At 37.6% G+C, this 24,672-nt stretch overlaps 1 protein-coding gene across 2 annotated transcripts in view; it reads left to right on the forward strand.

Annotated features, from left to right (window-relative positions):
- LOC111152311 (collagen type XXI alpha 1 chain) overlaps nucleotides 1-9,708 on the forward strand; it is a 121,948-nt gene extending 112,240 nt beyond the window's left edge. For both annotated transcript variants that reach the window (XM_022510789.1, XM_022510791.1), the window contains 7 exons: nucleotides 1,607-1,651; nucleotides 5,051-5,083; nucleotides 5,637-5,783; nucleotides 5,873-5,927; nucleotides 6,425-6,625; nucleotides 7,645-7,722; nucleotides 9,443-9,708. In XM_022510789.1, the coding sequence (XP_022366497.1) occupies nucleotides 1,607-1,651; nucleotides 5,051-5,083; nucleotides 5,637-5,783; nucleotides 5,873-5,927; nucleotides 6,425-6,625; nucleotides 7,645-7,722; nucleotides 9,443-9,630 (747 nt within the window). In that variant the 3' untranslated portion in view covers nucleotides 9,631-9,708. The remainder of the gene's footprint in view (nucleotides 1-1,606; nucleotides 1,652-5,050; nucleotides 5,084-5,636; nucleotides 5,784-5,872; nucleotides 5,928-6,424; nucleotides 6,626-7,644; nucleotides 7,723-9,442) is intronic.
- The last annotated feature ends 14,964 nt before the right edge of the window (nucleotides 9,709-24,672 follow it).

Raw genomic sequence — 24,672 nt, forward strand, 5'->3', positions numbered from 1 at the left:
CTTGATTTAATGGCTTATCTTTCCCACCACACAGTAAGCAACTTGAAGGTAACCATATCTTTGTTTCAGTGTCTCTATGGGATAGCAAATAGGTGTCATTCAATAAATGTTGGGAGTTCACTTAAGTAAATTAATGAATAAGTCACGATGCAAAAGTGATTCAAAATTTAAGTCACTAGATCATTGATTATATTATCTAGGTATTGGTTTTCCTATAAATTGCTAATTATCTTGTCCAACATAGGGATGAAGTAGGGCTTTAGGGGCTAGGACCATGCATTATATATGATGGACATCCAAAAATATTTATTAAATGGACAAATGTGTTTATGTCTTTACTATTTTTCCTCTCTTCTTATTTTTCCTGACTTAAATGTCTTCATGAAAAATGTTTTTATGCTACTTCTTTTGTTGAAGTATAACTGGCATATAACAGTATATGGTTGACCCTTATACAATGTCAGCTTGAACTCCCCAGTTCCACTTATATGCAGTTTTTTTTTCAATAAATATGGTACAGTATCATAAATGTATTTTGCTTCTTTATGACTTTCTTAACATTTACTTTTCTCTAGATTATTTATGAGAATATAGAATATATTACATGTAACATACAAAATATGGGTTAATTGATAGTTTATATTGTAAGTAAGGCTCCTAGTCAACCATGATCTATTAGTAGTTAAATCTGGGGGGAGTCAAAAGTTATATATTGATTTTGGACTTTGAGGGAGTTTGGTGCCCTCAACGTCTGTGTTGTTCAAGAGTCAACTATATTGTAGGTGTACAAATTTGTTATGCATAATTTCTTCAGAATTTGTATACACTGTGAAACAATCACCACAATAAGTCTAGTTACCATCTATCACCATACATAATTAGAAATTTTTTTCTTTTGAGGAGAACTTTTAAGAATCACTCTCTTAGCAACTTCAAATATACAGTATTACCATACTACCACTGTAGTAACCATTTCTACACACCCATCCCCTGGACCTCTTTATTTTATAACAGGAAGTTTATATCTTTTGACCCCCTTCACCTATTTTACCCCCCTCTATGGTTTCTGGAAACCATTATTCTATCTACGATCTTAAGTTTTTTTGTTTGGTTTGTTTGTTTGATTTTGTTAGACTCCACGTATAAGTGAAATCATACAATATTTGTCTTTCTCTGATTTATTTCACTTAGTGTCATGCCCTCGAGTTCCATCCATGTTGTCTGTCACAAATGGCAAGATTCCATTTTTCAAAATGTATGAGTAATATTCCACTTTTGTAGTGTATTTTTAATTTTTAAAAATTCCTTTAAAGATGTCTTCTTGTCTTTGCATGTGTATAGCTAGCCCTGAACATGGTTATGTCACTGAAATTAATCAAATGTCCACAGCCATTGGATTTTTAAATTATTTTCATGTTGTTAATGTGAGGGTTGACTCTTTTTTCTTCCTCTGAGAGACTAACTTCTTTCTTACATCATTTCTATATTTGCATCATTGCTTTGGTGACATTTCTTCTTCACCATAGGTTCATACATCACTTGTGTCTTATATGTGGTGGTATTATATGTGTGCAAGCTAATCGGTAATTTTTATTAAATTTTAAAGGGCCAAAAGGGAGAAAATGGAAGACAGGGGATCCCAGGGCAACAGGTATTTTTGTTTTCTCTGATGGTCAATGAAGTAATGAATCACGTAACTGGATGGTGTTGGGAGGGGGTTACCTGCACATGGAAAAGAGAGGGAAGAAGGGCAGATACAGCACGCATTCTAAGCACCTGAGGAAGAAAACGTCAGGTGGTGGTGGTGATAATGGGTTGTTTTAATCTTTTGCCTTACGTTTTCATTTTTCTGATAATGGTTTGCTTTAATCTTTTGCCTTATGTTTTCATTTTTCTACACCGTGAAACTTCCTTTCCCATGCTTTTTTTCTGGCCAAATGAATGGCTGAAGGTAGGCAACTCCACCTATATCTTAGAATAGTTATTGGCCAAAGGCAGCCATACAGTGGAGTATCTCCTTATCTACTGATCAGTCTTGGGTTTTTTTTGTTTCTTTTTGTTTTTTTTTTCTAAACATGGGTAGGTGAAGCCTATTAGGTGTGGAGAAATGTACTTGTTTCCCTCTTATGTGTTCAGAGATAGAATTTACTACACTAGAGATTCATTAAATGCTATCTTGAGGACTGTGTTATGGAATAGATTCATAATAAAATTGTTTTGCTTCTTCCCTGACTAAACTCTCCTCATTAAGTAGTGTTCCAGTGAGATTGCCATATGGCCTGCAAGTTCAGTCAGAGCTGAACTGGACCAAAAGAGGCATGCAAGTGATTTGTACCTAATGTAGCTTGTGTGCTGCTTCTTTGCCAATAATTAAGCTCAGATCCAACTCGGTCCACCCTTGGAAGGGCAGACTGTACAGGGAGTCCCTTGGTGGGGTAGACCTCTTTCAAACATGACATTCAAGAGAGATTCAGTAATTATACTGGTTCTGGAGAGAGGGGGATAAAACTGTGAGTGATGTCTTTGAGGACAGGGGTCTCTGTCCCTCACCTGGAGAGATCTGTGAGACCATGGGGGTGAGGTCTGAAAGCATATGGTCAAAAGATTGTTTATAATAGAGGGTGGAAGGTCAGTGCTGGTATTAGGAAGAGTTGAGAATTTAGAAGCTAACATGAAGAGCAAAAGTAACTAAAATGAGAAATGGCTCGAGTTTGCCTGCATACAAGTATGTTCAGTAAATTGTGTCTTAATTTTAGTGCTCCTCCGCTTGACTCCAATACTCTTGATGACACAGCCAGCCCGTCCCCATTCTTCTCACTGGCAGCACAGACCGACCCCCTTGATTTCCCTAAGTTAATCACACAAATATATAAACAGCTGTTCTCATAGGAGGACCTTCACCTCTTCATCCATTCAACCTCTGCAACCCCGGCCTTACCCCCAAATTCTTACAATAACTGTCTGAAAAGAAGGCTATTTCCTGTGGAGTCTGAGCTCACAACCTTGCCAAGTCACTGGCTTACACAGTGCCTTAACGTGTTTTTTTTCCCCCCACACTTCTCAAGGAAAATAACGATCAGCTCCCCAGGCAGGGTTTGAGTTCCCTAGAAAGCCTCTGCCCTAAATTTGTCAGATGCTGCATTTCTCACCACCAGGAACTCTGAGCCCTTAGGGAGCACCTGGGGGTCAAAGCAACTATTGCTTTTCAGCAGCTGAATAGTTGTCCCAAGCTCTTTAAATAAACAGTCCTAGTTTACCTGTCATCCTACCAAGGGCTGCAAGTGTGTGATTTCTTGGCCTTCGTGTTGTGTTTCGCTCATGAAATCATCCTGGTGGATTCTCAGATGACAGCTGTTTTCAGTTTCAGCTCTAATTCAGTTCTAGTCCTGAGAACTTAACTCCTCTGTCTTTCCTCTTATATGAGCTCTAGTTGTAGGCTTATGTCTGGTAGGGAACACCCCTGCCTTTCTTCAGAAACCTTAATATTTAAAAAATAGTCTTACAGTATTTTACTCGCTAATATATTTTTGTATGAAAATTTAGTGTTTTTATGCTCTCATTTTAATCTGAGAATCGTCTTTTCTCTGTGCTATATACGAATTTTACCTAACTTATCTTCCCTTTTGTCTAATCTGGGTATCCATGTCCAAGAAACCTAGAGATGATGCCAAATAAATATTCAAACTCAAAATTCATAGTGTGAAGTGTTTTGCACTAAATTTTGTGTTGAATTTCGGAATACCAGTTGCTAATTATAAAGTTGAATCATGAAATCCTGCCTGTGTGCGTACAAGCTTTACCCTGAAACCTGAACTGGTACTGGGTGAGTGTATGAGGAATTTCAAAACTGGGAAATTTTAATGCCTTTCCTGAAAGTTCTTATCACCTGTAATTTGTCATTGCAATGAATACATGAGAGATGAGTGGGAAATAATTTAATATAGCCATCCAGAGGCACTCAATGATTTTAATGGTGAGTGAATTCCCTGTGTGGGCTCCCCAGTGTGCGTATCACTTGGGAAAAATACCATTTATACCTCACACTGCTTTTCTAATCTCTGAATTACCACCTGTGAGTGGTTTAGGCATAGGACAGATGAGTATTTTCTTCTCTGTTAATCACTTTGAATGGCATCATTGCTTTAACTCATCTTTTGTAAGTAGCATTCAATTGAAATTTAATTTTAAAGACATAAACTTGGGAAAATAGAGTATTTAATCACCCCAATAAAAGACTAAATATATCTTACCTGATTTGAGCTTAATTTCCATTAAAATAGTAGTGTATTTAAAATTCAGAATAGAGGGGCGCCTGGGTGACTCAGTGGGTTAAGCCTCTGCCTTCGGCTCAGGTCATGATCTCAGGGTTCTGGGATCGAGTCTCGCATCAGGCTCTCTGCTCAGCAGGGAGCCTGCTTCCCTCTCTCTCTCTCTCTGCCTGCCTCTCTGTCTACTTGTGATCTCTCTCTGTCAAATAAATAAATAAAATATTAAAAAAAAATAAAATTCAGAATAGAATTTAAATAGAATTCAACTGGAATCCCTTTCTAACCTACATATTTGAACTGCATGTAAAAATACTCCTATCTAAGAATGACACAGTTACATAAATTCACATTTTTCTATTATCTAGTTAACATATTGCATTGTCATTAGTCTCCTTTGAAATGGCAAAAAAAGGTATCAAGAATAATTCTTTCACTGATTCTGTCAGTACTTTTCAAATTAAAAACTGACGTTTGGTATTGCCTGGGTGGCTCAGTGGGTTAAGCGTCTGCCTTCAGCTCAGGTCATGATCTAAGGATCCTGGGATTGAGTCCCACATTGGGCTCTCTGCTTGGTGGGGAGCCTGCTTCCCCCTCTCTCTCTCTGCCTTCCTCACTGCCTACTTGTATGCTCTCTCTCTCTCCTTCTCTATCAAATAAATAAATAAATCTTTGAAAAAAAAACCTAAAGTCTAATTAAATATGTAGCAAAAGATGCATGCCACATTTCTAGTAGTTATACCTTGCACAGTTATTATAGTTTTTTCTCCTATTAATTTTCAAAGGGAATTCAAGGCCATGAGGGTGCAAAAGGAGAGGTATGTCGTATGCTCTCTTTTCAGTCCTTATTGCTTGAGTTTTCAGTGCTGTATAAATCTAGCTATGGGCATCACAAACAGAAAATGCCTTTCATGTTCTTCAGTTCTTAAATAGTGATTTTCGTAATATGCGGACTCATTGAATTAATTATGAAATGTTACATATTTGTGAATGTTAATGGTTCTCCTTCTAGATTAAGAGCTAATTTTTTTTTCTGCCTGTATTTCAACAAAGAACACGGTGTTTCTGTATTTGTCTCTCTAGAATGTAAACTCTTTGGGAATAGGACTGTGTCATGTTTGCTGTTTCCCTGGCACTAGACGTATTACCTATACAATACGCTTAGTGAAGAGAGGATATTTGTGGAGTTGGGTGGATGGGTGGATGGATGGATGAGTAGGCCTTGAATATGACATGAAGTTTCCTTGTATAATGTACATTATATATACATGTATGTATATAGTCATATGCATATCTGTAAGGAAGTCTTTGATGCAATTTTGCCTTCCGAAATATTTAAATAGAACTTTTAAGGATTTCTTCTGATTTTAGAGAGGTGAAAAGGGAGAGCCTGGTGTCAGAGGTGCCATGGGACCAAAAGGAGAGTCTGGGGAGGACGGCCTAATGGGGCCTGTGGGTCCCCAGGGGCAGCGTGGGGAAGCAGGTCCTCAGGGACCTCCAGGACTGGATGGGAAGCCCGTACGTATTCTGCTTCTTCCTTAGTTCTTGTGTTTTCTTTGCTTTTTACTTGGTGTGTACATGTTATAACCCCTAATAATTTGATACAGGGGAGAGAATTTTCAGAACAGTATATTCGACAAGTTTGCACCGATGTATTAAGAGGTAAGTCTCAAACAGATTTTAATAACTTTAAAATTACTAAAGTGATACAGATTCTTGGTAGAAATTATGAAAGACATAAGTAAGATAAGAAAATAAAGGACATTTATAAATCCCTGTTTTTGTCTAGGTGAGTATGTTTATGAAGATGAAAGTTATATGTACTCTTTTGTAATCTTTTTAATAAAGCAGTTTATCATTATTTCACCACGAATTAAATTTTCTTTTCTGACATAACTCTGAAAACTTAATTCATAAATACAGATGTCTGTAATTTACCAGTTTCTTTTTTGGGGTTTGCTTTCACTTTTCCTTCCCATTTTAAGCAATTGCTACAATAAAATGATGACACAGACCAATGAGTATCTACAGAGTTAAATCCCTAGAAGCAAAATTATTGGTCAATAGATTGGCATCTGTATGTTATAAAAAATGAGTAAGATGTTACTAATACTCATTTGCCATTTAAATATAAGGGGTGGGACTTCTTTGTTTTTAAGCTCAGCTACCAGTCTTACTTCAGAGTGGAAGAATTCAAAGTTGTGATCATTGCCAGTCTCAACACGGTTCCCCTGGCATTCCTGGACCGCCTGGTCCCATAGGCCCAGAAGGTCCTCGAGGATTTCCTGGTTTGCCAGGAAGAGATGGCGTTCCTGGGTTAGTGGGTGCTCCTGGACGTCCAGGTGCCAGAGGATTAAAAGGTACTTCACTTTATGCGCATAAACAAACGATAAAAAAGGGTATGTTTTGTGTTCATCCTCTAAATTGATTTAATAGGCATGGGTTCATCTTTGTTTTTAGGATGACAAAAAGCTCTTGTATACCTAAGTCTTTAAATAATTTGTCAACTAGTTAAAAAGCACGTTTTCTATTATCTTAAAGCAATACTCTAAACTAAAGCAAAGTTGAAGTCTGAAGCTTGTGGAAAGACAGATTAGAAAACTTTGACATTGTACTTAGAGATTTGGACTGAGTTATTAATAAGAAGGTCTTTAAGTAGTCACAGACATATTTCCTTTGTTTTGACATCAGTAACTTCTGTTACCTTATTGGAAAGGTTTTTTTCTCTTATAGGAAAAATTATGTTTTGCAACCAAATTTACTAATGGCCCACAACTTACTTCTCTTTGAATGTTTATATGAAATGTCATTTGATAATACTTTCCTTTTTATTTACTATTATATGAACAATTTAGATGTTCAATCACAGTGATAAATAAACAACTGTGATTAACAGAAAGGGCTAATAATCCCAAACCATTTTCCTTTTTATTTTTTTTATTTTTTTATTTTTTATTTATTTTTTTTTAAAGATTTTATTTATTTATTTGACAGATAGAGATCACAAGTAGGCAGAGAGGCAGGCAGAGAGAGAGAGGAGGAGGCAGGTTCCCTGCTGAGCAGAGAGCCCGATGTGGGGCTCGATCCCAGGACCCTGGGACCATGACCTGAGCCGAAGGCAGAGGCTTTAACCCACTGAGCCACCCAGGCGCCCCCCATTTTCCTTTTTAATATTTAATCCTTGTTACATCTTTCTACATCAGTGATAATTTTAGAAATTTTTCCTTCAAAAATTGTTTCCCATGAGAAATAATAAATGGCAAGCTATTTTAAAAGATTTTTCTTTCTATGTGTGTATTAACAACTTTGAAAGAAATAATCTAGGAGGAAATGATTTTATAGGAAAAGTAAGCGTGTTCCCATCTTTGACACTCTGCAGGTCTACCAGGAAGAAATGGGGCAAAGGGGAACCAAGGGTTTGGGTACCCCGGAGATCAAGGTCCTCCTGGTCCCCCAGGTAAGACTTGCTATATGCTCATAAGTGTACCTGCACATTTGGCTTTAAGATAATCATCACCAACCTATGTCAAAAAATTGAAAATCAAGACATTTGTTTACTTTTTTTGAATGAATCACATTCACACATTGAGCTCTAATTCCTAGACTTTTCTTCCTCTGTCATATTCACGACTCACTTGGGATTTTCTCTTGTTTTTCATTTGGCAATCCTTAGAAGACGAGTCCATAGAGTAGTTTTTGACTGGTCTTAGTCACCCATGTTTATCTGGTGTATATCACTGTTCCATCTTTATGATTCTCAAGGAAGCAAAGTAACTGAAACAGTGGACTCTTTAAGTCACTCTCTGCTACTGTGTGATTTAACTTTGTGAGGCCTCCATTTCCTTATTTATGAAATGGTGGTGAGATGGTACGTGCATCATGACATTGGAAAATGATCTGAGTTAATACGTGTAGTGTGTTTGGGATAGTGCATAACAATCATGTTTTCAATTAAATGTGTACTATTATTTTCAAAGACTTTATTTATTTGAGAGAGAGAGATAGAGAGAGGTTGAGAGAGCAGACTCCCCAGTGAGCAAGGAGCCTGATGCAGGGCTCGATCGCAGAAGCCTGAAATCATGACCTGAGCCAAAGTCAGACGTTCAACTGACTGAGCCACCCAGGTGGCCCCTGTTATCATTCTAGATGTTATTACCTCAAGAAGCTTTTGGGTGGGTCAAAGGATTCAACAGTCTTTGTGTAAAATACTTGGAAGTATATCCACAGTTGTAGTTAGCATTAAATAAATGTTTCTTAGTAGTAGCAGTAGGAATAATTACTCATAGAAAGTACCTCAGACCCCCTGCTCCATTTCAAAAGCTGAATTATTTTGTTCTTTTGAGTCATCAACTTTTTATTTTATTTTTTATTTTATTATATATATATATTTTTAAAAGATTTTATTTAGTTACTTAGAGAGAGAGAGAGAGAGAGAGAGAGAGCGCACATGAGCACATGGGGTTCAGGGGGCCAAGGGAGAAGCAGACTCTCCGCAGAGCAGGGACCCTGGGATCATGACCTGAGCCCAAGGAAGCCGCTTAACAACTGAGCCACCCAGGCACCCGGAGTCATCAACTTCTTAGAAGGCCAAAACCCTAAGTTAACTCTCCTTCCTTTGAGCATGCTCATTGAACTAATTCTGCAGTGGTTCACAAATGAGAGGTATAACACCTTTGTGTGTCTGTTGATCACAGTTTTTGCATGGTAATGACAATGTATTTAAATGCGGAAACTTAGAAATGTGTCTAATGGAAATAGTCATTTCACTGCAAATATGGCACAAAAGTGACATCAGTAAAGTTTTAGCTTACTGATCTATTCACTTGCTAATTTATAATAATATTGGCAGAAGATACGCTGGAAGGAAGAAATGGGTTTGGGCAACCCACCAATTGAAATGTTAGAATGTTAGCTCTGTGTCTCAATCAGCAGCATGACTGCTGTATTAATATAGCTTAGCTCAGTTTTATAAAAATTGCTGATTATTTTTGGATAGTTCTTTTCCACATGGAAGGTATACAGGATTAGCAAAAGAGTCCCTCCTCTTTTCACAGATGTGCAAATATGTAAAACAAATTTTTTTTTTTTTTTTTCGGTTTAAGTTTCTTACAGAATCAGCTCTGTCATCATCAAAAACCAAACTCTTCTGTTCATATATTGCTCATGTCCCACCTTAGGTCCAGAGGGCCCTCCTGGAATAAGCAAAGAAGGTCCTCGAGGAGACCCAGGTCTCCCAGGCAAAGATGGAGATAATGGAAAACCCGGAATCCAAGGCCAACCAGGACCCCCGGGCATCTGCGATCCATCACTATGTTTTAGTGTAATTGTCGGAAGAGACCCATTTAGAAAAGGACCAAACTATTAGTGTCTGATGCCTCATTCAGCAACCTAGGCATGGTGCTTTTCTCTTATGGTCTTTTGCATCTCAGGAAGATAACAACAGTAATCCCTTGAAAGAAACTAAAGTACCTCGGTGTTTTTATTTTTTTTTTTCTTAAGGAAAACTATATAAAAGGTCACATATACTGATTTTAAAGGCTCTGCAGTAATTCAGAGCCTTTAGATTAGTAGCATTAACTAAATCTCAAGGGTTTCTTGTAAGTCCATTTATTTTAATCAAAGTCGAATATTAAAAAACCACCATTGCCTGTTAGCCAGTCAATTTCAGTCACTGTGAAATATTTCACATTCAGCTTCCATGCAGCAGAGTAATTGAGTTCAATTTCATGTCTGTGTGAATTTCATGTTTCATATTTCCTAGTACATGCTTGTCCATTAGCCAAAACACGTGTCCGGTGTTGCTGGAAAGAACATTGGGCTGATACTCAGCTAGGACAGACCACGTTGCCACACCAGTCATTTACTCCAGTGTCTGTGCTTACTGGGGAGGGACAGTGGACTGACTGGTGGACATTCAGGGTTTTGAATATCACCTCTGAATGAGGCGAATGTGTTTCTTAAGTACATTTGCAAATCCTTGAATTATGCTAAGAAAGAGTATTGATTACATTGGTCATGGTCAAAATTGTTGTTAAAAACATGTTAAAAACACGTCAGAAAAAAGTTTCATTGTACCTGGTCAGTATGTTCCAAGGAAATGCAGTTTTTGGAATTCTAAAAAGACTTCATTCTTCACATTTGCTTAGTAATTGGAACGTCTGTTGTATGCCTTCATTTTCCATTTCACTTATTTTATGTGTATGTTCCTATATGTTAACTTTCATTTGTAGCAAAGCTAATGGGAATAAATGCTCTAGTTGAAAGGGAAGGTAACCCCACAGCTCCTAGTATGTCTTGATATTTTTAGCAGACTTTAAAATATTATGGACAGTCTTTGTGTACTGTACTTACTGCTTTTGTAAGGAACATATTTGAGATATTTCATCCTAATCATGCTCTATATTTTGTTACATGCTTGTTATTCAAAGTACAATAAAGTTTTGTACAAGCCTGCTTGCAGTGGTTTCTTTTTTATACATAATTTTAACTGAGAGTTGAGTATAGTATCATGTCCCATGGTCATTTATTCAATAGATTCACTTTATTGAGTTATTTACTTTATTCTTTACGAACTTGTTCATCTGAAATAAGAACTTAGAAATTCAGTTGCTGTGCTACTCACATAAAGAGGGGCAGAACCTGCTTCCTGGCCCAGGAATGGCTGTTGATCAGTGTTTAGCTTAACTGACATGTCATTCTACCACTCTGGTGAGGACCTCAGGGGAGACTGATGTTCATAACGTTCCATAGCAGAGTTAGTGCAAGGCTTGTTTTGTGTTGTTTTGCTTTTGTTGTTGAAGTAGAGTTGACACCCAGTGTTCCATTAGTTTCAGGTGTACAACATCATGATTCAGCAGGTCGATACATTATGCTGTGCTCACCACAAGGGGGGGGCTCCCATTGGTCACCCTACAATGCTATTACAGTACCATTGGCTATATTCCCTATGCTGAGCCTTTAATTGGCATGACTTACTCATTCCATAACTGGAAGCCTGTATCTCCTACTCTCCTTCACCCATTCTTCCCATCCTCCCATCCATCTCCCCTCTCGCAACTATCAGCTTGTTCTCTCTAATTATGGGTATGTTTCTGCTTTCTGTTTGTTTTTTAGATGCCACACGTAAGTGAAATCATATGGTATTTGTTGTTCTCTGTCTGTTCTCTGTCTGTTCACTTAGCATAATATGCTCTAGGCCCATCCATGTTGTTGCAGATGACAAGTTTTCATTCTTTTCTTTTACATGGCTGGGTAATATTCCATTGTATATACGTATACCACAACTTCTTGATCCCTTCATTTGTCAGCGGATGTTTGGGCTGCTTCCATAATTTTGTCATTGTAAATAATGCTACAGTAAACATAGGGGTGCATATGTCTTTTTGAATTAGTGTTTTTGTTTTCCTTGGGTGAATATCCAATAGTGAAATCATTGGATCATACAGTATTCTATTTTTAATTTTTTGAGGAATCTCCATACTATTTTGTACAATGGCTGCACCAGTATACATTCCCACCAACAGTATACAGGGGTACCTTTTCTCCACATTCTTGCCAACACATTTTTTTTCTTTTGTTTGTTTGTAATGGTTTGGTTTTTTGACTTTTATATTCCAGCCATAGCCTAAGGCTGGTTTTGTTGTTCTGTCTCCAGCAAAGCCCTGGGTATCAGCTTAAGCCTAACCCCCAGCTAATTATGGCAATATCTGTTAAGACAGTGGTAAAGGAGTGGAACAGGGTAGTAAATATCACCATTCATTCAACCACTATGTGGCCATTAAGTGGCAGGTAGGGTGCCAAGGATACAATGGTAATATAGTGGTACTTTTTGGCCTGAGGTTGCTCTTGTGTAATGAGGTGCAGGTAAGTAAACAGGTAATTCCAACACAGTCATTCTAAGAAAGGAGAAAACGCTATGGACTACATTGTATATCTCCTAAATTCATATGTAGAAACCCTAACTCCCCTGTGACCATATTTGGAAACAGGGTTTATGGGTGGCAATGCAGGTTAAATGAGGTCATAAGGGTAGGGTACTAATCCTATAGGACCGATGGCCTTATAAGAAGAGGAAGAGGGAAATCTCTCTGCATGCATACAGGAAGGGTCCTGTGAGCACACAGAGATAGGATGACCGTCAACAAGCCAGGAAGGAGGCCCACCTTGATCTCGGACTTCCAGTCTCCAGAATTGTGAGAAAATCACTTTCTGTTGTTTAAGCCTGCCAGTCTTATGCTGCCATAACAAAATAGTATTTTGTTATTTGCTGCCCAAGCTCATAGGAAAGATGTGAGGGTAGGGAAAACTTCCCTAAAGCAAGCAAAGATTAGAAACTGAGATTTGAAAGGCTAGGAGGCATTAGCATAACCAAGTCATGTCAAGATAATGAAAACAAGCAAAGGCTGGGGGAGTTAGAAAAACATGGAGAATTCTGAGAGTAAAACTTGTGAAAAATAAACCATGTTACTTTTAGTATCCCTACTTTTAATATTGCAAGGTGAAATATTTCTGTAATATATCATGGTATATGTTTTGTCCTAATATATTTATCCCTTGGACAAATTTGAGATTAACTATTTTACACTGACTTTCACAAAAGAGTAGGTGAATGAGTTTGTCCTGCAGGGACGTTCTGCATTGTAATGGTGTGTCAGCACCGTGTTACAGGCAAAGCCCTTCTATTGTCGTTACAGGAGCATGGCTTCTGTAGTGGGTTTGCCCGTGTTCAAACCCCCACTTTTGTTTTCCAGTGAGTCTTCAGAAAATTTATCTAGTTCTTCATGCCAAGATTTCTTCATATGTTAAATGGGGAATATTAATAGTACTTATCTAATAGTAAGAATGAGTATTTTGAGGATTAAAAGAGATGAAATGAAAAATTACTTCATGGAATAAAGTCTGCTAATTTACCAGAACCATACAAACAATGTGAGGTTAGCAATCTTTTGATGAAATTTTAGCTAGTCAAAAGATTTTGTATCTGTGTATTTCAGACAGTTAAAACTGATTAATCTGCCTCATTGCAATTCAGAATGAAACTCTCAGTCTGAAGGGTAAAAATAATTCTCAGTAAAAGCTGTCCACCAGATTTTGGTCATCTTGGTCAAAAATGTAAAGTGGGAACAATTGAGGGGAAACCCCAACAAACCCTGGGGGTTATAGTTTTGGGGTGTTTTATCTGTATTTTATTAACTCTATTTTTATTAGCTCTTTTTTCCCTAGTTCTTAGAACTTCACCAGGTAATTATTTAATTTTCATCATGAGGAAATTTTTAATTGAGGTGGAACTGAAAAAAATCATTCTTTAATCCCCAGTAGAGGGCAGCAAAATACATATATCTGCTCATACAGAACCAAGCCATGATAAACAATCACTACATATATTTAACGTGAAAATTTTCTCAGTTTTGCAAGCTTGGTTAGATTTATATTCTCAAAACTATGATTCCAAAGAAGAAGAAAAAAATCATAACGTTTTTGTAAATTGAACACCTAAACCAGTTAATGAAGCTCTTTATATCTGATGTATTGCTTATCTGTTTTATCTTTGTATGATACAGGTCATCTAATTAAAGTGCTCTGGCTTGGAGCTTTGATTATAACTTCAGTCTGATAACTCTGTTGTCAAAGGAGAGGCTTGAAGCTCAGACTTGGTATTCCTCAGTTACAGATCTGGCCACTGGCTGGTGTTTTAGCTTTTTTGTGCCCAGGACAGACAGAAAGCTGCCCTTAGCACTATCTAGAGTTTACAGGTGAGTAACCCACATATCCCAGAATCCTGGAACAGTAGATTTTATAAAATGTCAGCACAAGAGATGATCAGTACTGTGGCTAAAGCATTAAGAACCTACTCTCCAAGGACTGTGGGACATGATGGGGAGCACAAAGAGGAAACTTCAATTAAAAGTTTGTCCAATTAAAAGTAACTTTGGGGTGGCTGGGTGATGGACATTGGGGAGGGTATGTGCTATGGGGAGTGCTGTGAATTGTGTAAGACTGATGATTCACAGACCTGTACCCCTGAAACAAATAATACATTTTACATTAATTTTAAAAAAAAGTAAGGGAAAAGACCAGAAATAAGCCCATAATTTAGTTAAATTGAGCTGTAAATGTTTCTCCAGAATGTCTTAACAAAACCTTATCTTTTTTTTTTTTTTTTAAGATTTTATTTATTTATTTGTCAGAGAGAGAGAGAGAGAGAGAGAGATCACAAGTAGGCAGAGAGGCAGGCAGAGACAGAGGGAGAAGCAGGTTCCCTGCCGAGCAAGGAGCCTGATATGGGACTCGATCCCAGGATGCTGGGATCATGACCTGAGCCGAAGGCAGCCGCTTAACCAACTGAGCCACCCAGGCGTCCCAACAAAACCTTATCTTAAAAGGTATGTAGAAAAATTGTATCTTGCTTCAAGGAACACATTTGAAATAACATCGCTGTTTCTATTCATTAAATTATTTTTGGGTTCCGCCTTTCTAAAAGTAGGTTTTCACAAAGGAACTTTGAATAAGCAGAGTTTAAAAGTCCCATATTGGTATCCTAGATGAAAAGGACCCTTTTGAAATCGCTGACTGGAGGATCCTATCTGGAGAACTGAAACACAATGATAGTGTTTTTCCATCATGTCCCCAGTTTGGTTAACATTTCAAAACAATATGAAAAATATCAAATTTGAAAAGTGTCCATGGTTCTTACAGAGTGAAATTCAAAGTGAAATTTTGAAACAAGGCATTTTGACAACAATAAGGCCTTGTGACATGTGATATTGGACGGATCTGATAATTTCCCTGAATTTGTTTTCTTGTCTCTGGAACAAAGGGTTTAAATTACTGTGTTTTTTCGACCTGGGCTATACATCACAATCACCTAGGAAACTTTAAAAAAATTCCCTTACTTGGGCTCTTTGGAGAGATTCTGTTGTAATTGGTTTGTCTTCCAGGCAGAGGCAGGAGCTGTACAGAAGCCCGGGGCCAGAGACTATAGCTCAATGGAAGTAGAAGTAATTCTCTATTTGTGGGTTTTAGAAGGCTGATGATAGAAGGTGGCAAAAGATAAAGTGGAGATATTGGGAGTGGGAAAAGGGATGGAGAGGGAAGGAGAAGATATTACAGCGTCTTGCAGGATTTTAAGGAGGAAATAGCGGCAAGAGATTTGCATTGCAGAAGGATCACTCTAATAAGAGTAAGAGTAGGGGCGCCTGGGTGGCTCAGTGGGTTAAAGCCTCTGCCTTCGGCTCGGGTCATGATCCCAGGGTCCTGGGATCAAGCCCCGCATCGGGCTCTCTGCTCCACAGGGAGCCTGCTTCCTCCTCTCTCTCTCTCTGCCTGCCTCTCTGCCTACTTGTGATCTCTGTCAAATAAATAAATAAAATCTTAAAAAAAAAAAGAGTAAGAGTAGATGAAACCAGGCAGGATTGGAATTGGGGAGGCTAATTAAATGCCATCACCATGGCACTGAGTATAAAGGTGAAGATAAAAGAGGATAAGACAGAAGCAGAGGGGATGGGAAAATAAAAGGCCATTAATTTATTCTACGGTAATCACGGATAACTTCCAGAATGCACCCAGTAACACCAGGAAATTGAGGTGTTGCTGGTACAGTGCGAGTTAGGGTATGAACCAAACTTTCCAGACTTCCACTTGGCTGTTGACATAGGCCAAGCTTGTTTGTAGGGCTCAAGCTGCATCTTCTAGGGGCCTCTCTTGCAAACGTTGGCAGGGTTAGAATGAGAACCATGGTCTAGAATGTGAATGGAAAGGTATTTGTTTCAGGCTTCCACTGGGGCAAAATATGCCAGCCTGTTTCTGATATTGGCTCTGATTGTGACAAGAAGTCTCCACACTTATGTGTTATTCACACCAGCCTTTCACTGATAACGGGAGTAAAAGCTCTCTGTTTTTCTTTTCTCTCTGATGCCTCAGGATTCCAGGAAAGATGACTTGTGCTGTGACCCTTTAGGAACATCTGATGTTATAACTGCCGTGGCATTGGTCATCTGCACTAGTGTAGGAACGTAATGGGTAAGCTTTTCATTTGTTATAACATGGTGTGTATTGGTTTGATATAATTTCAAATCCATGTGTTGATGACAAAGACCAAAAGAAAATGCAGTTGATTTTAGAAGTAAAGTTTTGATGAAGTAGACTGGGTCAGGGTGTTTCATCTCATCTGTTGTCGTTGATAAACATTCAGGAGCTCAGTTGCTGAGGGCCCCCCTGGGGTTTACCAATAAAAAATATATGAAGGTGTTTGTGGCCAAGGGACTTGTAGACTATAAAAAGTGTTTGTGAGGACTTCCTGAGAGCATTTAGTCCAGGCAAGGTGACCGTTCTCCCAAGAGCTTGGGCCATTAGCTACCACTGCCGTAAAGATGACTGTCTTAGTAGTGCAGAAAACCATAGAGCACTTCTTTTGCCCACCAACACTGGCGTCATCATTGCCTAGCAATGTGCTCTAGCAACTTTTTGAGCTGACAGCTGGACATAAGCTCTCGGCTAAGCCGACTTGCTCAAGCACTAACTCCTACAAGGGTAGACCTCAACTAAATGTAGGCTTTATTCTTTTCACCTCCCCTTACGTGGGACAACAGTGTCATTAACCTGTCATTGGTTTGAAGTAGGTTGTTTCTTCATTGGCTCTTGAAGGGACATTACCCTATATGCTATGGGCTGTGAAATTTCTGCAGTGAACTTGTGTTAAATAAACTGCTGGCAAAGACAAACTCAGTCTCAGAATTAATTTGCTGCCCCAAAGCAAAACATGTGGATGCTAAGGTAGAGGGGCCTATTTGATGAGGAGCTGAAAGTCTATGAAATGGATGTCATCTTGTCTGGAAATGCTCCATAAATCAATGTAGCTGATTAGATAAAATGTTGTACTCCAGTCTCCCCAGGTCATCTGCAGTCAGCCTAAATTCTAGAAGGAAACACCTTGCAGAGGAAAAAGCCCTGAAACCAGAAATGGGAAATGGAAGTTTTTAGAGCCAAATCCCAGCAATTGTTAATGATTGCCTGGAGGAAAGCAAAATATAATTTAGATGTGATTTTCCTTGCCTTCGGCTGAAGTGGTAAGGTCAAGGGAGTTGGGGACTAGACAGAAAGGAGTATCTGAGCATGTGGGTTGGATTTAGAGGGAAATCAATTTGAAACTGTGGTTTTTTGTTTTTTGTTTTTCCATCTCTGACCTCTCTTAGGGACTTTTCAGAAACAAATTTGAATTCTGTAAACTTGAATAATACCTTTATTAATCTTAGAATTAACTGTAGGAACTATGAATTTTATACTTTCTACATATTAAACTCAGGTGCAGATTTTTCGCAGTTACATAGGATTTAGGAGAACAGTAAGGACTCAAACATAAATCCTTCTGTCTCCAAAGACAAGGCCATGTTCCATCATATTGTCCACTCCTATGAGAATTAAAAACTAAATTGTTAGAAGTGTTTTACTCACCTGTTTACTTTAACTGATTTCCCCTATTCTCCTCATGACGAATTTAGTGGTAACAGAAATAGTTAAAATAAAATTTATCTCTATATTTCCTTAAGAATTATTAAAAAGAGGCCGAGACTGGGCAAGTCTTTGGTGTGTTAAAAGGTAAACTGAGGCATAGTAAAAATGATAAGACTTGAACAAAAATAGGTTGTAATCTGTAACTAACTGAAAGTTGTTAGTGGTTCTCCACTGGACAGGAGCTGGGGGAAGACTTATAGACAGAGGTGGAAGCAAAGCAAGAAAAGTATTTGAATGGCTATAGCTGACCCAGGTGCGTTATTTGGGAAAGGTTAGTTGGCTCTTTGTGATTGGTTGTCCTTAGGTTTCAATTTCTTAATCTTGAAGGTTTTTTTTCACTTTTAGGTTTTTATTTGCTTATGTGGGCTACAAAACCATTAGATCTCAATCTAATGGTCTCTTTGTCTAATTAATTTAACAGTGGCTAACCCATAAGGCTCCTAATGGAAACTTCTTTCTCTGGCCATAGTTCAAACAAATATTTCCACATCCAGAGATTAAGAAATGAATTTAATAACTCAGTCTAAATGACAAATGAAAAAGTGATAGAAACTAAGAAAATCAGGAATATTAGATGTAATTCAAAAATGCTGTCAGAAATCTATTCCCTTTTTTCAGGACTCATTACATTTTGTAATAGAAAGAATTTATTGGACAGTTGAGCCTTTGAGGATTGCTCAGGGCTTTGGGAAAACAAAAAAAAAGGGACTGGACCTTATACAACTGAGACACAATATTGCAGGGGTAGCACGTGGCTCAGTGGGAAGAGCGTATTTTCCCAGGGAGCTTGGGCAAGGATCAACCATAGCCAGGGAGTGTTCACTTCAAATTATTCAAATTATTCAGAAAGGAACAGCGAGGACACAGAATGTTAGTGATTGGGGCTGAGATGGCCTTGCCGTGGAGAATAGGTTTTCATCATAGCAGTGGTTGCACATTATTCATAGGACGAAACCCTTTATACCACATTAAGTGAAAAGACTGAAAGATAGTTAATATTCCCCCATGTTGTGTTTCTGTGTGGCTCCAGGGAAACAAAAGGTTTAGTTAAGAAAAAATTGGGAGGGACGCCTAGGTGGCTCAGTTGGTTAAGCTGCTGCCTTGGGCTCAGGTCATGATCCCAGGGTCCTGGGATTGAGTCCTGCATCGAGCTCCCTGCTTAGCAGGGAGCCTGCTTTCCACTCTGCCTGCTGCCTCCCCTGCTTGTGCTCGCACTCTCTCTCTCTGACAAATAAATAAATAAAATCTTCTAAAAAACGAGGAGACTAGAAAAGGGTAAAGAACAGAGTATAATGTTGAGGGATTGCTTTGATCACACATCTTGTGAGTTAACTTACCGTTTTTAGATGCAAAATGTTAATGCTAATTAGCATTTTGTATATGCAAATGAGGAATGCAGAAGAGAAAGGAAGTCTATGGTTAAAGACGGTGTTTGTGAGGAGAAAAGGAAAGAATGGTAAGAATCAAGCAGACATTTTTTTAATTTATTTTCTTTAAAATTTCAAAAACAACTAAGATTCTTTCATCTATCTGTCCAGGGATCTCTTTGATATTAATATATTTATCTCCATTTAAGAAAACTTTTCCTTTTTAAAAGATTCTCTGAACTTAAGTATCAGCAGCTGTCCTGGTTTCATTTAATTAACAAACACTCCTTCACACCTTACCAAGAAATGGGAGATGGCAGGGGTGAGGGATGTGGGGGGTGTGCAGGGTGCCTGGCTAGCTCAGTCAGTTAGGCTTCTGCCTTCAGCTCAGGTCATGGTCCTGAGATCGAGCCCTATGTCAGGCTCCCTGTTTAGCTGAGAGCCTACTTCCCCTCTCCCTCTGCCCGTCTCCCCTGCTCCTGCTCTCTCTCTTGCTCTCTCTTTCTCTCAAGTAAATAAATAAAATATATATATATAAAAAAAAAGGAAATGGGAAGTGGGGAAGATCTTTTCAAGCCTTCATAGGAATAAGTTGCATCCATGTAGGAAAAAGGGGAGGAAAAAAAGACATTTGACTCTGATGAATTTTATGTCACATCATACCATGATTCCATTGTTCATTTTAAAGCAAACTAGTTAAAATTTTAGAGGCATTAGCTCACATAAGGAATGATCGTCTCCACTAACACCCAGAGAGTAAAGATGAATGCTATTGTCTGTCTCCATGAAATGTTAATGGCCCCAGGCATGTTTTAGAGTTCTGGAAGCCAAAAGAAGAAGAAACAGGGATCTGTTGAATTCTTGGGTTCTGTCAAGGACAGTTACATTAGGAAGCCAGAAGAGAGACATTAATAACAACAGCTACTATTGATTCATTGACTTCAAAACATCCATCCTTTAGACAGCTGCTATTGATTCATTGACTTCAAAACATCCATCCTTTAGTATTTATAGCTTCCTTAGGAATAGGTAATATGATTTTCATTTTATAAATGAAAATGCTGAGCTTCATATGAGTAGACAGTGATGAATCCAAGATTAAGTCCAGATCTGCCAGGCTCCAAGGCTCATGTTTTCAGTTTGGGTATAACTAAAATGTGTTCTCTATATAGTCCGTGTTGCAATACAATATTTCGTTGGTGACTGGAGGCCATCTAATCATTCTACAACAGTGTTTGTCTGGCACAGGTTTGCACAGCCTTACAATTTATCTCGTTCAGTTGGAAGATGTTGCACTGCTTTTATTCTGTCCTTTGGACTGTCATTTGCAGGTTTCTTTCAGAGTGACAGTCCTAGGTCAATTTTGGGACCTCTCCCAGGTGTCCCACTAATATTCTGCGCATTTCCTCATGGTGGCATGTTTATTTTTAACCCTGTTTTGCTACTTTTCTTTGTCACTCTCCCCCATGAGTATGTGGGCTTGTTAAAGGCAAGCTTCCTGCACTGTTTGAAAATATGTTTTCAAGTACACCTCTTGCCAAGGCTTGATTTGAAATTCTTTTTGAACCATATTTGCTAGTATCACGATCATATAAGGAAGGGTAATGGTGGTATCTAGAAGCCTAGAATGTTGGTGAGTTGAGTAAAATTCTTAGAAGAATATCTGGGACACACTACTCCATAACTACTGGTTATCATTATTAGAACTTTCTGATGATTGGCTTATTCTTTTAAACTTCTGCAGTGATGACAAGGAAAACACAGGGGAACCAGGAACTTCTTTTGCCGCACAGGTTTTGGACAGAAATGTAATTTCCTGGCTGTGTGGTCTTAAATCTAGTCATGATAAGCACCAGCAGTCTCATCTTTGAAATGAGAAGGGCAATGAGATCTCAGAGGTTTGTTTTTAAATGTGATCATTAACTTTAAAATACCCAGCAAGTACCCAACACCTAGTAGGCACCCTGTAGAGGTGAGCTGTTACCATGATTACCAGTGGGGCTGGTGTTCTCGGGCTAGCTACTACCTTGTTGTGTGGGTTAATCACCACAAAGTACTAATAAATTTGGCCCATGTAGACAGTTACCAGATCTCACCTCAAACTTTGATCCTAAATCTTTTTCTAGTCTTCTATATTAGGAGAATATTATTAGAGATTATATTAGAATTAGTGAAGCCTCTTCATTGGAATATCCTACCATCTTTTTCTTGAATAAATTCATCTGACAAAGATACTGTGTAATCAGGCCTCATTTTTGCAGAGAATTGCAACTAACTGAATTTTCAGGACTTTTTAAGGTATCCTTTGTAAATTATTGCTCCTATTTCATCTACTCATGCATTAAATTCAATCACTGACTAACTCTTTGAAAGTAAATGAAAGTATTTACCTTCTTCTGTGATTCTGGCAAAACTGACTTTTATTATTTGAATGAAGTTTACTCTATATAATAAATAATGTACTCAACATATTTTTCCATTTTCAGATATGTAGAAAACAAGCACTGTGTTGTCTTTTTTTCACATCCCCAAATCCCATGTCATTTTATAGCAATAGGGAAAATGAGGCTTTGAAGAATTTTAAGCATTCAGTCTAATTTAATGCTTTGAAAATACTGAACACAGGATAGAAAATTAGGGGGAAAAGTAGGAGGAGGAGACAATAGGAAAAAATACATATATTGCTAAGGAAAATCATAATTCACGGTTTCATTTTTTTCTGATGTTCCACTAATTTAATATTGGTGCTTTCTAAGGACATGACCACATTATCCAATTGTCAGTGGAATAATGTGGTTTTCTGGTGCCAAATTCTGCATTCCTCAAGACTAACTGCCGATGAAATTAGAAGAACTTGTTGAATATTAGGGATTCTGGTCTTTTGGCGTGGAAATTAAAGAAAAGTATTCAGCCACATAACTTTTTTTGCCTAGAATTATCTAATTTCTGCATTGGAAATTGGCAAGGAAACATTCTTTCCCAATAATGTTATTTACATGAATATCTGTATAAATACCTATGAAATGAAATCTGTGCATCATGTTACTCAGGGGAAAGAATATTCTGAGGGCAAAAATAATTGCAACAGTTTTGTATTGCTGATTACACAAAAGATGAAAATAAATAAACAAATCAAATAACCATTCTCCTCTTCTCTTTTCACAGTTTTGAAATTGCCTAAAATTGATCTGTATTTTATTTTTTCTATCTTCTGCCTTTCTCTTTTCTCTCCTTTTCTTCCTTTTCGCTTACATAAAATCCAAAATATAATCTAAAATTTGATTTTTAATGTGTATATTTAATAAATATAATAGGCTATCTTTAGAAGATACTTTATTGAAGTGTAAATTGCATATAATATAATACATCAATTTTTAAGTGTATATTTTGATGCGTTCTGACAAATGTATGTGCTCAAGAAATTATCACTACAGTTAGGATATATAGGACATTGCTATCATCCCTGTAAAGTTTTCTTATGCCTTTCCCCAGATAATTTACTTCTCTTCCTAGGAAACCCTGATCTGCTTTCTGTCGCTCTAAGATTAAAATTTTATTTTCTAGCGTTTGTATAAACAGATCATAGGATCACATTATGTAATCCTTCGTTTTTGGCTTCTTTGATTTAGCATGTCTTTGAGATCCATCTCACTTTTATCTCTGTCAATTGTTTATTCCTTTTTTGTTGCTGAATAGAATTCCTTGGTATGATTCAATTTCATTTCAATTTTTCATTCACCTGTTTACGGAAAGTTGGGTTATTTCTGGTATGGGACAGTTGTGAGTAACATTGCAATGGACACCTATTTGCAAGTCTATGTGGAGAAGCATTTTCATTTCTCTTGAATGTTAGGTATAGCATTATTGAATTATAAGTATATTCTTAACTTTATAAGCAACTGTATTTTATGGACACAAGTCCTTTGTTCTCTAACGCACATATTTTCTTCAAGTCTATGGCTTGTACTTTTATTTTGTTAGTAAGTCCTTCAAAGAGTAGAATTTTAAAATGTTTATGATGTATAATTTGTTCTTACATAGTTTGTACTTTTTGTGTTCATCTAAGAAATCTTTCATGTCCTGAGATCATGAAGTTTTTTTCCTTTGTTTTCTGCTAGAATAGTGTTGTCTGATAGATATTTCTGGTATTGGAAAACTTCTGTATCTATACTGCAGCCACTGACCACATTTAGCTACCGAGTCATGTGCCTAGTGCAACAGAGGAACTGATTTTTTTTTTTTAAATTTATTTGACAGAAAGAGAGAAATCACAAGAAGGCAGAGGGGGATGGGGAAGCAGGTCCCTCGCTGAGCAGTGAGCCTGATGGGGGCCTTGATCCCAGGACCTTGAGATCATGACCTGAGCCGAAGGCAGAGACAGCCCACTGAGCCACGCAGGCGCCCCAGGAACTGAATTTTTAAATGAATTTGAATTTATTTAAATTTAAATAACCACCATGTATCTAGTGCTACTATATTGGTCAACATAGGTCTAGAAGTTTTTATTTTTTAGCTTTTGTGTTCAGGCAGGTCTACCATCTATTTTGAGTTAAATTGTGTAAAAAAATGGGAGGTAAGGTTCAAGATACATTTTTCCCCAGAAGAGCTATTAAGTCCTGTATGTTGAAAAGACTCTCATTTTCCCAATGAATTACTTTGGCACTTTTGTCAAAAATCAGTTTATCATAAACATAGGGTATTTTCCTGTTTGAGTGAACATGTTTATCCTTATGCCAATACCACACTACCTTTATTACTTCTGAGTGAGAGTTGAGATCAGGTAGTTGAGTCTTCCAACTTTATTTTTCTTTTCCAAAGTTGTTTCAGCTATTTTTTTTTAAAGATTTTATTTATTTATTTGACAGAGATCACAAGTAGGCAGAGAGGCAGGGAGAGGGGACAGGGGGACAGGTTCCCTGCTGAGCAGAGAGCCTGATGTAGACTTCATCCCAGGACCCCGAGATCATGACCTGAGTGGAAGGCAGAAGCTTAACCATTGAGCCATGCAGGCACCCCTGTTTCGGCTGTTTTAAGCGCTTTGCATTTCCATAAAATTTTAGAACCAACTTGTCAATTTCTACAAAAACAGACCTGCTGAAACTGTAACTGGGATTAAGTGAATCTATTGGCTATTTTGGGGAAAACTGACATTTAAAAAATAAGTCATCCTCCCATCCCTGAGCATGTATATTTCTTCATTTATCTTTTATGTCTCTCAGAGATTTTTTTGGTAGTTTTCATTATATAGGTCTTGTACACATTATTTAGCAAAATTTATCATTAAGTAATTCATGTTTTTGGATGCTTTTGTAAATATATTGTTTTAAACTTCAATTTTCTTTGTTCCTTGCTAATACAATTTATAGAAATACTGCTGATTTTTTCTTAAATTGACCTTTTATTCTGGAACCCTATGAAATGTACTTTTATTATTTGTTCAAGTAGCTTTTTTGAAAATATGTTAGAATTTCAAAAACTCAGATGTAGGTTGCATAAATTTTCTATATATTTTTCCACGTTATACTTCATTA

The sequence above is a fragment of the Enhydra lutris genome, unplaced genomic scaffold (genome assembly GCF_002288905.1).
Source record: "Enhydra lutris kenyoni isolate GAN:26980312 unplaced genomic scaffold, ASM228890v2 scaffoldscaffold28, whole genome shotgun sequence".
Taxonomy (NCBI): Eukaryota; Metazoa; Chordata; class Mammalia; order Carnivora; family Mustelidae; genus Enhydra; species Enhydra lutris.